At 39.8% G+C, this 13335-nt stretch overlaps 1 protein-coding gene across 2 annotated transcripts; it reads left to right on the top strand.

Annotated features, from left to right (window-relative positions):
• Positions 1-419: 419 nt before the first annotated feature.
• On the top strand, positions 420-12152 carry LOC308096981 (uncharacterized protein). 2 transcript variants are annotated; one of them, XM_080444514.1, is made up of 9 exons: positions 420-557; positions 913-1012; positions 1246-1417; positions 2961-3106; positions 3587-3763; positions 8476-8592; positions 10071-10157; positions 10283-10430; positions 11210-12152. In XM_080444514.1, exons 1-9 carry the CDS (start codon positions 493-495, stop codon positions 11230-11232), a joined length of 1035 nt encoding a protein of 344 aa, XP_080300640.1. In that variant the 5' UTR covers positions 420-492; the 3' UTR covers positions 11233-12152. The 2 variants fall into 2 exon arrangements, with proteins under 2 accessions (XP_080300640.1, XP_080300641.1); XM_080444515.1 differs by having other exon boundaries at positions 421-562.
• Positions 12153-13335: the final 1183 nt, after the last annotated feature.

Here is a 13335-nt window from a genome sequence, read left to right as displayed (position 1 = left end):
ACGGCGGAGCATAAATTGGGCATTGTACTACAGCACAGCACAGTGAAGGCATTGTTGTAAATGTAAACATACAATACTGCCGTGATTACCTCATAGTAGTCGATTTTAGAGGAAACACGACATGTTTTGACAGTGATAATTATGCTACTTAATGTAGCTTAATGTGTATAAATGTATAAGAACTAACTGTGGACAGACTGGTGGATTCCATTTACTGTTCAGTGTTCATGATCCGGTCTAGAGCCCGCCTACTGTATCCAGTCATTTCTACACCATAGTTCTCTACACACACACTCAGGTCCGCATCCGTTCTCTACCGGATGGGCAAACTGATCGCAGTCGATCGAAACATCGAGCGCATGCGCACATCTACACATCCATCTGTTTTCAAAGCGGAAGTACAGTAACAGTGAACACCCCCACACATACATCCTTCTCCGATAACATGGGTCTGATGTGAACCATAGTAACATTGATCACTGCTGTAGTGGGATGTTACACAATTACAGGGATGTAGTATTAACGGCCGCGTTACAGCTGGGAGAGAAATGGACGAAGTAAGGTGAGTTTGTGTGTTTAAGAAAAAACTTAACGTGATCGTTGTTTTCGAGTTAAAAGCGTAAATAAGTGAGGTGCTGATGGAGGGATGTGAGATCATGTGACACATCTGGATGATTTTTTTTACACATGTTAGTATGATGTTATCCAATGTTATGCCGGTGTTATGATGCTGATATTCTCAAAAACCAAACTAGTGCACATTTCAACAAGTTAAATTATATAACAATATAAAAGGCATTCTACAGGTTGGATCTTATGTCTAAATGTCAGAATTGTGATGTATTTCTGTGTGCAAAAGGATTGGATGATTTTTTTTATGTGTCTAGAACTTTGTCCCATCATCTATTTCAGTCCTCTGTTGGGCAGCCGGCAAGGACAAGACCCGGACCAGCTCACATCTCCAAACCTGAGACCAAGGCACCAGGAGTTGATCCCCACACCATGTGGGCCCGTAAGTCATTTTACCTTTTTTTATCCAATTTTATTTTCTAATTTTATGACTGGATGAGAAAAACAAGGGGTGAAATACATTTTATATGAGAAGAAAAGAATATGCTCACACGACACACGGTCAACACAGATGTTGGGATGCCCTCTGTTCTTGTCTTAATGTTTTATTCCCAATCAAAGTGGTAACCTCCCGTCATGTCAGTGATGACCCAAACAACACCCTTCGCTTTGCAGATCAAGCCTTGGTCGGAGCTGTCGTTCCTGGTGAAACTCTACTTCTGCTTCACACTGGTGTCTCTGCTCGCGCTGCTCGGGCTCACACTGTCCAACATCTACCAGCAGAGCAAGGTCTCATACCCCTACGTGGACGACTTGACCGTGTCGCTCATCCAGCTGGTTGGAATCTGTAAGTGGCACCATGGCATGACTTTGATTAGCTTTCCCATCAGAACATTTAGTAAACTGGCAGCTATACCTGGGCTGGCTAGCTACCATCTGCAGGAAATTAACTTTACTTCCCCGAATCCCCAACCATGCAGAAATTCCCTAATGTGATCACATCACATGCCATCTGTAAAGATGATTAATCATGTAGGCCATTCCGTTGTGATGAAATGTTCCCGTTGCTGTGGCCACTTCCCAACAAGGACTTACTTCCCAATTTACTGATTTAATTCTGAACTGGATGAATGGTTCTGTGGAATTCACAGTTAAATTTGCACAGCAGCTTCAACATTCTCAGGATAGACAAAACAAACCTAGATGGCAGTCTTCTCCTTTTCCCAAGAGTCCCAAGATTCACTTCCCCATAATCATGTAATTACTGCTTTATCAGCTCTGTTATTCTCCTTTATAACAATAGCACAAGTGTAATTATTTACTCTGGTGGTGCATGTTGTACTGTAAAACAAGCAAAACCTTTGCACACCTACATACAGATCAGTAGGTGTGTCGGAGAAGACAGAGATAACCCAATGAAAGTCTGCTGGACTGAAATGTGATTCATATTTCATTGTATTTGCAAGTGAAGTAGACTGTGGGAGTCTTTTGGTCTGCATGTTGTACTGTAGCACTGCAATGATTTTATTTGGATACTTTACAATGAGTAAAACAGAAATTTCAGTCTGGTATTGTGTTTCAGCCCGAGAAACAGATGCACATACATTACACACACAGACAGCCACATTACAATAGTTTCAAACTCTGACTCAACTAATAGAGAGAGAATACATTGATGTCCAAGGTTAGCTCAGTCACTTAATAGACCCTCCAGAAAAACACGGGCAAATATCCTTGATTATGCCGGCTAAAATCCTTGATTTTGCGATGAAATATGCAGGGTTTTTATGTGATTTTATGTGGTGAAATTGCGGGAAGTTGCGAAATATGCGGAAAGTTGCGAAATTTGCGAAAAGTTGCTAAATATGTGAAATGTGTGAAATATGCGGAAAGTTGCGTAATACGCGAAAAGTAGAATTTTTCTGGAGGGTCTTAAGACTTAATGTGTACAGTACCTTCGACACAGTGAACACATTAAGTGTTATGTCAAATTTTACATGTCCTCAGACTCCTCACAATAGAACAACATGATTTGGATCGAAAAAGAAAAAACAAAGTTGTCCTTAAACCACGTAATACTTTGGGTAATTTAAAAAATGTAGACAAATTTAGATAAGAATACATTTTTATATATATGTTGTTTATATATATATATATATGTTTTGTTTTTTTTCCAAAATAGGGGCGCCAGGGTTAATGTGGTAAAACACAGACAGACCTAGACATGGCTTTGAATCCTCCTCATGACCTACAAACAACAACTATTTGTTTTTCTTGGCTTTCTAAACTGTACTCTTAATTAATTGCAGAGTTGTTTTGACAATCTATTAAGAATATAGAGAGAACACTGTTCTACATGATCGATTTTTAATGTTGTTTTGTCTCCGCAGTGTTCTGCATTTACTACATCACGCGGGGCATCCTGCAGGAGAACAGGCAGGAGCTGGTGGTCTTTGTGCTGAGTGTGTTGGTGGTCATGGTGAGATCAGTGGTCAACTTCTCAGTGCTCCCAGCAAAGGACAAGCCGGAGCTAATGGTAGGCCACTGCTGAACGGGGACTCCCCTTTGAAATGCATTGAACCTCTACCGTATCTAATCACGAGCCCAATGCTACGTTTTGGATAGCAAAGGGCCATTTTTGGTGAAGATTGTGGGTCAATTTTGTCGCTACTTGCTGGCGAACATGTTATAAAAGCAATTAGGGCTGGGCGGAATGGAATATCATCTTATGGTATAATTTGAAGCACTGATCATTTTCTTAAAATTTCTAAATAAAATGCTCATGAAGGGGTAATGCACTGGTATGGCATCTGTACAGCAGCTACTATGGTACTGTATTACAAGGACATATTTAACATAGTACAGAGGTATTTTAAGAATATTTATTGCGCCAAACAAGACCTTTTCCATTATATGTTTTAATATACCACGGCTGCATAGCTGTGACACAATCACAATATACGACTGCTTATTATAACCTATTAAATGTATGTGCATACGTATGTCCATGCATTAGGTGCGGTTCGGATGCATCGTGGGAGTGGGTGCGCTACATGTATTCTGTGCCACTCTGCTCATCCAGAGACCCAACATGATGGCGTTCCGTGTGGGAGGGGCCTTGGAGAGCCTACAGGAGCAGTACTTCCTGCTCAACCTGTGCTTCTCCATGGTGACCTTTGACCTGCAGGCTCAGGTAGGACAGCATTCCTGATGCTAGAGATGTACCAATACCATTTTCTCCTTCCCGATACCGATTCCGATAACTCGCATTTCGGTCGGTACTGAATAGAAAAAATTGTCTAGGACAGTGGTTCTAAAAGTGGGGTCCAGGTCCCTTGAGGGGGTTCCAAATGGACCCTTACAAGTCTGTAACTCTGAGAATGAACAAATCGAACCAAATGGACTCTTACGGGTCCATTTGGTTATCTAGGAATAGATCAAAAATCCATTAATAATAGTTAAAGTGCAGCTCCAAGTTAGTAAAATAATAATGTAAATCGTACAGTAAGAATAAGAGTAAAGTGCATGGTATAGACTGGCATATACACCGATAGCGATCCAGCATTTTAGGCAGTATCGGCAGCTTTTCCGATACTGGTATCGGTGTCGGAACAACTCTTCCTGATACACGTGCCTGCCCTTGTGGGTATAGATATATACAGTACACACAGATACTGCATTGGCTGCTGCTGCTGATTGAAGAGACGCGTCGGGCCGCCATATTTGTTATGGCAAGCCATGCCTCCTAATGCACGTATGCCCCATGTCAAATCAACACAACTCGTGGAATTCTCGACTGATTTGCAAGCGGTTTGGTTTGTTTCAAATGTTAGACATGTGTAGTTATAATCTCTGGTTGGGAGGGATCCTTTAGGATTTTTAACTATTCCGCCCGGTTAACGATTCCCTCTTAAAGGAGAGTTCCGGACTATCCTTTTCCTTACCTTTTTATATGATGTTATTATGTCCTAGGACGAGCGGTACAGTAGAAACTTTTCATAACTCCATCCTGAGTCCACCGCAACTAAAAACCCGAGCGCAACAGGTCCATGCGTCTTTTTTTTGGGTGATATCTGACTTTCCTAATGACAGAAAACTGTCCGCGGTGTTTGTGTTAGATGCGCCCCTCCTGGAAGCTCGCAAGAAGAGATTTCACCAGTGATTTCATCTGAGCCGCTTGTAAACACTACAGCGATCAATTTGGGACAAAAACACTCTGGCAAGGTTTCTGTCATTATGAACGTCAGATAAAATGAACAAAAAAAAATGATTAGAGCGATAAAAATATGCGATCTAGCGCATGGACCGTCCGCTCAGGTTTTTAGCTGCGGTGGACTCGGGATGTTTTTCTACTGTACCTCTCGTCCTAGGATATGATAACGTCATATAAAGGTGAGGAAAAGGCTAGTCCGGAATTCTCCGGAAAAACAGTCCGATGTCCGATTCCCTAACGGTTCCCTTTAACGATTCCTATAGAGACACACGGCCGGAAGCGGAAGGCCTACAAATCCACACCCACTTTTGACACTCGGGGTCCGTTAGAACGATGAACTGCAGCTCTCAATGCAATCTCTATGAGAGGCATTGTAAAATACCGTCATTTCACTGGTTAAAGGTAGGGTAAGTGATATTTTTTGGTTAAAACAAAAAGTATTTTGTTAAAAGGTTAAAATACTATATTCTGATGGTAATCATTGCTATAGAGTGTTTGTTCAGTAACAGATGTCTCCCTGTCTCTCCAGCTCTTTAATAAACAGAAAATACATTTTTCGGTAGGTGTCAAAATCTCAGCCTATCAGGAGAAAGTACCCATTTTTAAGCTTAATTTGTATAGTGTTCCAGTTCCAATTTTGCCTGCTCATTTCTTAGTGTCATCACTTCCAATTTCACTTGTTTAATCTGTATCCTGATTGAGTTCTCTGTCCTGGTTGGATAAAATTGGAAATGAAACTGAAACTGAAACGAAAATGCATTTTCTGTTTAATAAAGAGGTGGAGAGACAAGGAGACTCCTAATACTGAACAAACACTCTATAGCAATGAGTACTATCAGAATATAGAGCTATTTAACAATTATTTTAACCAACGCAAATCACTTACCCTACCTTTAACTACTGAGGCTGTAGCGATTTTTTTTGTGTTCTAATAATCTGTCCCATTTGTTTAATTTGTCCTTTTTAATGTCCCATATCTTTCATCTCGATATACTACCCACAATATACTATAATATACTCCATCAGTATGTCAAAATCGCTAGCATCGGAGATCTAGAGTTTAAGTGATCGCATGGTATATACGTCACGGACGCATCCCTTGAGGTTTTCAATACCCAGAAAACTGGCGAAAGTGGACGTTTTCAATAGGTTTTGGTCATTATCTCTGGAACAGAAGGTCCAATCTGCTCAGTTCAAAGCTTGTTGGATGCGTGACTTTGAGGACATTAAGCACGCAATGACACATTTTCGGGTTATTTTTTTTTTTTAGGGGAGGCGAGATCTTAGTTGGGCAGGCGACCGCCTCTCCTGCCTCTACAGTGGGTACGCCACTGGTCGGCGCTCGGCACTCGTAAAGACAGTGATGTCACTGAAATGCCCGTCTGCTGTCTACCCTCTGCTGTGTTAGCATTATGGGTAACTCGTTAAAGTGGCAAATTAAATGTGAAACACATCAACTATTAAGAAAACAAGAAGATATGTTGACAAAGACACTCCATACATTTGGAAACATATTTTTATTTAAATCAATCATATCGTCTTCAGTTAATGCAGGATAATTTTAAAAGTAGGCTAACTCTCATATCCTCTCATAGGGAATGCATTGGCAGCTGCAGTTCATCGTTCTAACGGACCTCGAGTAGCGGCGCTGTCTCAAAAGTGGGCGTGAATTTTGTAGTCCCCGTGTGTCTCTATTCACCTGTTTCCTAGGCTGTGTGTTTTCCACTTCCTGTCGGATTTCATTGGATATCATTAGTCATCTGACCAGTTTCATTGGATTTCATTGGATCAAATCGACAGGAAGTGGAACACACACAGGAAGTGAAAAGCCTAGGAAACAGGTGGATAGGGGGTTCCAAAGGGACCTTTACAGGTCTGTAACTCCGATAGTGTACAAATGGAACGAGATAGATGGGTCAATTTGGTTCCATTTGCACACACTCAGAGTTATAGTCCTTGAAATTAAAACCTTTGAGAACCACCGGTATTGTAATTGTATAGCAGTCGGGAAGTCCATATACCAGCTCTGACAGTGATAAAATGGCTCCGGAAACAGTTCCAAATGTGATGGAACTGATTCCGGCTCCTTAATGCAAAGGCTAAAATGTAACTTAGATATAGCATGATATGTAGACAGATGCCAGGCCATTTGTAGACCTGGCTACAAATTACGTGTGTATAGTTTCAATGTACAGATTATAGATTTTGATACTGTTTAGACTGATAATAGGTTCTTGGCTTATCTATGATCCTAGATGACTATTTTCTATGCATTTGATGTATTACCTCGTGTTGTCCTTGCTTACTGTAAATCGCTCTGGATTAAGAGCGTCTGCTAAATGCCTAAATTGTAAATTGTAAATTGTTAATGTTAGATCCCAACCCTACTCAGGCATATTTCCTGCTGTGTAGTTATGGCAAGCTACCCTACTTAATATGGGGGCAGTGTTGACGTGTGGCCCAGTGACCTATGAGGCGTCTACATATTTATGTCTATGTATGAGAGGTTAATGATGATTGAATGCTGTGGTTTCTTTCCTGTCGTTTTTAGGGCCCACGGTTAATGGCCAGTTTTGTCTTTTAAATCCCTTCTGAAACACTATGTTATATAGACATTTATGTCATGCTTTAAGCCTGACGTTTTCATTATTACATTTTATCATTACTTTTTACTTATTTCCCTTTTATATTAGGGGATATTCCATCAAAAAGCAAAGAAATCCTGGCTTATTTACTGTACATATTTCTGGCTAATTTGAGTGAGAGTTCCATTCCATTACTGTGGATAGAGTCCCTGCTCAGTAACCAAGGTAACATGCCACTGAAATAGCCTGCTCTGTAGCAGGCTATTTAACTGTCAAGCTTAATCACGTTCAACCTGGTATCCCTATTTTGGGCATGTCATTATAGGCAAAAGCTGTCAAATTGTAAAAAAAATAAAATAATGAAAACTCGCTAAAATAGCTCATTGGTCTCAGTTTAATCAAGTGGGACAGTTTCACCCTTATCGTTTGTCACAGTGGAGGGGGGAGGTACTCTTGGTAAACTGCATAACATAACATGTTATGCATTGGAATTCTTAACAATATAATTTTTAAGAATTCCATTTCATTTTGTGTAAAAAGTAAAACATATTTTAACAAGCTACACTTGAAAAGCTTGCAAGTATTCTTCATTGAAACCACTTGTGGCTGCTTGTTAGCTCACCAGCTCTCTAGCTAGTATCTGTATGTCTATCAGTACACATTTTCACAAGGCCAGCTGGTAAAATACAGCTACTACACTCTGTTAAGCAATGGAGATGGTCCCCGTGTTCATATATATATATGTAAAACATTTCACTGAGTTATACCTTTCCTGACATCACTAGGAAGACAAAACCCATTTACTCTCAAACCAAATTAACCACTTCAAGATCAAGAGAGATGTATTTGTTACTCATACAGGTATAAGCATCGAAATGTTGGTGGGACGTATATCACAGAGTCTGTAATAATAAGGATACAATATATTGACTTTCAACCCTGTTGTAGGCATGACAGTCAAACATTTTAATTAAAAGGAAAGCAAATCTACAAGCTCATAACTTGTGTAGTGTTCTGTTGTGAGCTTGTAGTGGTAATAGGCTTAAGTGGTTAATTATTTTGAAAAGCATTTTTGGTGTCTTGTTTGAGATGTTTATAATTTCCCAGCTGTGCCTGTGTATCCTGATCATGATGGCTGCAGCATCCATGTCGCTGTTCAACGGCATCATCCTGGGATTCGGTATCTTCTGGGCCTGCCTCACAGCTGCTGTTGGGGCCATCGCTGTAAGTGTCTCACTCTGGTGAATCGGCACTGAGAGAATCTGTCATAATTAGGGCTGGGCAATTAACCAAAAATATCTATCCTCATTTTCTCTTTTTTTTCTTTCTGATAATCAATCTTTAATCGTAATTGAGGCAAAAAAATATATTATCATGATATTGATTTGAAGTCATAATCGCCAAGCCCTAGTCCTGTGTTATTGGTCGCATAAACCATGACAAACCGTGAAACAAAAAGTTAAAAAAGCAAAGAACCCAGAATAGGGGGTGTATGTACGGAATTGTATTGGTGCCACGGCATAAAAATTATAACATGAAGTTTGTTATAAAAAGTAGTTTTTTCATGTTATAAACTTATGCTTTTCATTGTATGATATGTTATGATATCCTAGTGTTGGGTAGGACCTACCCAACACTAGGATCTGAATTTAGAGATACCACCTCCAACCACTGCAGATGTGCTAGTTATATTGTATTAACATACTCTAGTCTAGCCTACTGTACAGATTGGTTAAAATAAAATGATATTCGTCAAATAAGTTCATGATTGCAGCTTTAATGTTTCACACTCCAAAGTCATCCTAGTCTACTATTTTTCCCAAAGCCAACTCATTATCAACTTCAACCCGATGATTTAACTTTTTTTGCAAGAACAGCAGCGCCCTCTGCTGTTCAAATGACAAACCAGTGCTCTGACATAACAGCAAAGACAACAAAAGTAGCATCTCCAGCAGTACCTAACACTTTTAGCCCTAGAATGGCTGTGATATTACATACATTTCATGTATTCCAGATACACAGCCATGGATCACCCCTATGCCAGCCCGGGTAGCAGACTGATTGTGGCTGCATTTAAAGTTGTGGCGCTACGTGTGTATTCATTCCTGCGACTGGCCTATTGTATAGTTTCACATCCGTTTTAAATTTCTGGCAGAAAACGTGTATATAGTCAAATATATCCACTTTTCCATGAGCTGCACACGGACAAAATTCTGTGCCTGCAAAGGGGCCAGAAATGATTGCTGGACTGAACATAATATAAAAACGTCCTTTGTGTGCCCAATACATTCGTGTTCAGGCCTTTCTGAACACCAGCAGACACTCAGCTCACACAGGTGTTTTCACTGATTGGTCCCTTTAACACTGGAAGCACCAGGCCTCAGGTGTTCCCAGAGTGGCGACAACAGAAGTCAAAAATACTTGATCATCACATAACTCATGTAGCGATTTATACATTTATATATTTCCTTCCTTTGTTATTGCCTCTGGGGGCACCACCTCCTTTTTTGTGTAGAAACAGGAACTCCGTTTGGCTCCTCCCCTTTCTTAGTCCACTTCCTCCTGGGTGCTTCTGTGTTATTCCTACTAACAACAACACTACATGTTTAGGGCAGTGGTGCTGAGAGATTACTCATGTAGATACGTAAGACAAATGTAACTTTACAGGTGGTAACTATATCTCTTGTGTTCTCTCATTTCAGGTTTTAAAAGAAGCCAAGGGCTTGGTTTGGGCATTCATTATGCTTAACATTCCTGAAGTGGCCTATTTTGTTTATTTGATGTACAGGGTGAGTTTTTCTACCTGCCATCCACATTTTGTGCATCTCGTTATAAGCGAAAATGTTCAATAGGGCTTAAGTGGTTGAATACATGTAATGCCGGTTTGGATCAACATGGCTTTCTGTGATTTCAGATCATCGACAAATGGGGCCATGATAAATCGTACACCCTGGAGGGTGCTGCCGTCACCGGAGCCTTGATTTCAGTCCTGATCAAAGTGGTGCTGTTCTGGGCCCTCTACAGAATGGTCCGGAGTTTTGGCCGAGGCCTGAGGGAGAGGAGTACGTACACTTAACCACTTGAACCCCAACCCCCCCCAACGCTGGCAAAGAGATTTGGTGTAGAAGGAAACAAGAGCCGACCAAGTACAGAGCCTTAGTTTTCAAGTATAGAGGGTTTAAGTTTACAACCTCACCGCTGTCTTTGTCTTTATGCACTTGTTGAGACAAGCTGGGTTCAGATTAAAGCTGCAATTTATAACTTTCATAAATATCTGTGGCTATGACAGAAATTTGTTTTTAGCAGAGGATAAGCTGTTATTGGACCTCTACTACGCAATACCTCTTGTCAACCAGTAGGTGTCCTACCTGACCACAGGATCTAAATGTCTCGATAGACGAGCAGGGAGACAAACTACATCCACCACACAGTTGTGTTAGTTATATTGTATTAACACGCTCTACCATTACAGATTGGTTAAAATGTCATTTTAACCAACAAAAAGTTATAGATTGCATCTTCAAACTAAAACCAGGCCCATAACAGACAAAGCAAATGATGTCAATTAATGTATTCAAACAGTTTTAACCATATTTTAGACATTATTGTATAGGCTTATATATCTATTTATTTATTTACACATTTTAGAAATGTTTTGCCTATAAAGACATACCCATAACGTAGTAATCTTTGAGGTAATATACCTGTCCTGTACATATAAATACAGGTGTTTTATTTCGCTGTTGATCTCAGAAACCTCTGAATTGCTCTGATCTTCACTGTGCTTGTGTATCAAAGCGTTCCCACTCTCCAGACAGTAACCAAAGCATTCTCTCCACAGTGTTTGCATCCACTATGCAGTAAACGTCCCACACCGCTGGAGGGAGGATGTGGTTCACAGTTATTTCAGATGGACTTACTGTTCAGAATGCTGCATTGGAGTGCCATAGTTTCTCTGGGTCGGTGGTTGAAGAGGAACTCAGCCAACATTTCATTGAACACGATTCCGCTAAGTCGGCTAAGATGACTAACAAATGAACATTTTCTGAAACATCTTGCTGAAAGTTGAAAGGCCAGATTGAGTGGGCTCCGGTGGGCTCACATTCTGTGCGTTGGATTTCTGTCAATTTAACTCACACGTTCAGCAGACGCTTCTCCTTCAGTGCAGCATGTATGATGCCAAGAGCTCAACTGTTCAATCCCTATTTCAAAAGTAACGAAAATGGCAGATTTAGGCGCTCACAACATGTTGCAGTGTGAGGTGTTGTGAGCTTTTAGAGCTGCATTTCAGAAAATGTGGAAAACATGCCCAAAATAATAGGGATGCCAGATTGAAATTGGTCAAGCTGCATGCACATAATTTCAATTTATGACATTTATTCATAGAATGGCTTCGTAGATTCTAATTTTTATTATCTGTTTTAACTTATCGTTTGCTTACAGTGATATTCATCATAGTGATTTTTGATGTTCAACAATTATACAAAATGCTCTACATCTAGAAACCAAAGAATGTTTCTGATGATATGCAGCTTTTTATTCAAGTGTTACTATTACATTCTGCCTTGATTTAACACTGCTGCTTTTTATATACTGCACGTGTACATGTTAATATACTGTATATTTCTTCACTTTTTGTAGTAACACTGGAATAACTTATTTTAACCTCTAAAAGTATTTGGAAATTGATACTTCTGCTGCACTTTAATACTTGATTGACAACTCAATCTCAATGTATGTTTTTAAACTGAAAGTTCTAAATAAAAAGTTTTTTTTTTTTTTAAAGAACCATTTTCAAAATAACATTTCTACTTCCTCAAATAAGTAAATTATTAGTGAAAAAAAAACATTGACAGTGCAATCCTTTCATACCCTATGCTACGGTGACCGGGGTACCCCAGGGGTCTATACTTGGACACCCCGTTTTTCCCCTGTACACCAAATCTCTTCACCGAAAATAGCAGATATACAAGCTCAGAACGCGTCGTGACGTGTTGTGAGCTTGTAGATCAGCTGTTTTCGCAGAATATGACATGCCCAGAATAGGAATGCTAGGGTTCCACATGGTTAAACACAGTGAGATACATATACAGTACTGTACTGTAAAACACAGGATTTAGTTTTCACATGTAAAAGTGTGTCTTTGAACACACATTTATTGGTTAAAAGATTCTTTGTTTATTAAAGTGCTCTGGGAGAAGAAGAAAAATAGCAGAATTCATATCATCTGAGGAACAGTGTTTACAAGGATCCCATTACAAAAGTCCAAGTTATAGGCTGTTCAGAGTTAAGGGCCGTCCACACCCAGAACTACAACTATAACATAACGTTAACTATATATTGTTCACCATTGTCTTTGTTATAGTTGTGGTGTGAACTCTGCCATCCACTTGACTTTTTTATTTTATTTTTAAAAACGATATCTTTATAGTTATCGTGCTTGGTGTGAATGGCCCTTTACAGGGCTTCATGACACAAGTGAAAAGCACTTTGAGAGAAGACTTGACAATGATGCAACACAGGGAAAAAAAGGTTTTCTGTGAGTGGACCCATCATAGAATTCCAGTCATTGTGGAAGCTTGTTCACACAATGTTCGTCCCAACAACCATGCCTGGTTGGCATGTTCACAAAGAATTCCAAGGCCCCAAACTGCCTGAAATACTAAATGTAAAGCTTTTCTTCATTGACTGTTCCAATAGACTACACAATAAATTTGGTTCCATACGTTTCAACTGAGCAGTTCAATAAACAGGCAAATATTGGTCAACATGTTAATATATATCTATTGTTTCCCCATTTTCTGTGTTCATACATGCAATTGAAAGCATTGCCACTGCAAATGAGACTGTTTTGGAATGCATGTACAGTAAATATTTTGCCATTAGTTTATTTTCGTATTGACCTTTGGCCCTAAATTTCAAGCTAGGCAATTCACCAATTCAAATAGCAAATTGGCATCCATTCCA

This window comes from Gymnoscopelus braueri, assembly GCF_963280865.1.
Source record: "Gymnoscopelus braueri genome assembly, chromosome: 12".
NCBI classification, from domain to species: domain Eukaryota; kingdom Metazoa; phylum Chordata; class Actinopteri; order Myctophiformes; family Myctophidae; genus Gymnoscopelus; species Gymnoscopelus braueri.
This window is presented reverse-complemented; position numbering and strand designations above follow the sequence as displayed.

What these genes read in the sequence shown, in the direction of transcription:
- LOC308096981 (XM_080444514.1), top strand. Translation starts at nt 493, where the DNA reads ATGTTACACAATTACAGGGATGTAGTATTAACGGCCGCGTTACAGCTG. An exon ending in CTGGGAGAGAAATGGACGAA is followed by an intron (nt 558 to 912) that starts GTAAGGTGAGTT and finishes CATCTATTTCAG; the next exon opens with TCCTCTGTTGGGCAGCCGGC. An exon ending in TCCCCACACCATGTGGGCCC is followed by an intron (nt 1,013 to 1,245) that starts GTAAGTCATTTT and finishes TTCGCTTTGCAG; the next exon opens with ATCAAGCCTTGGTCGGAGCT.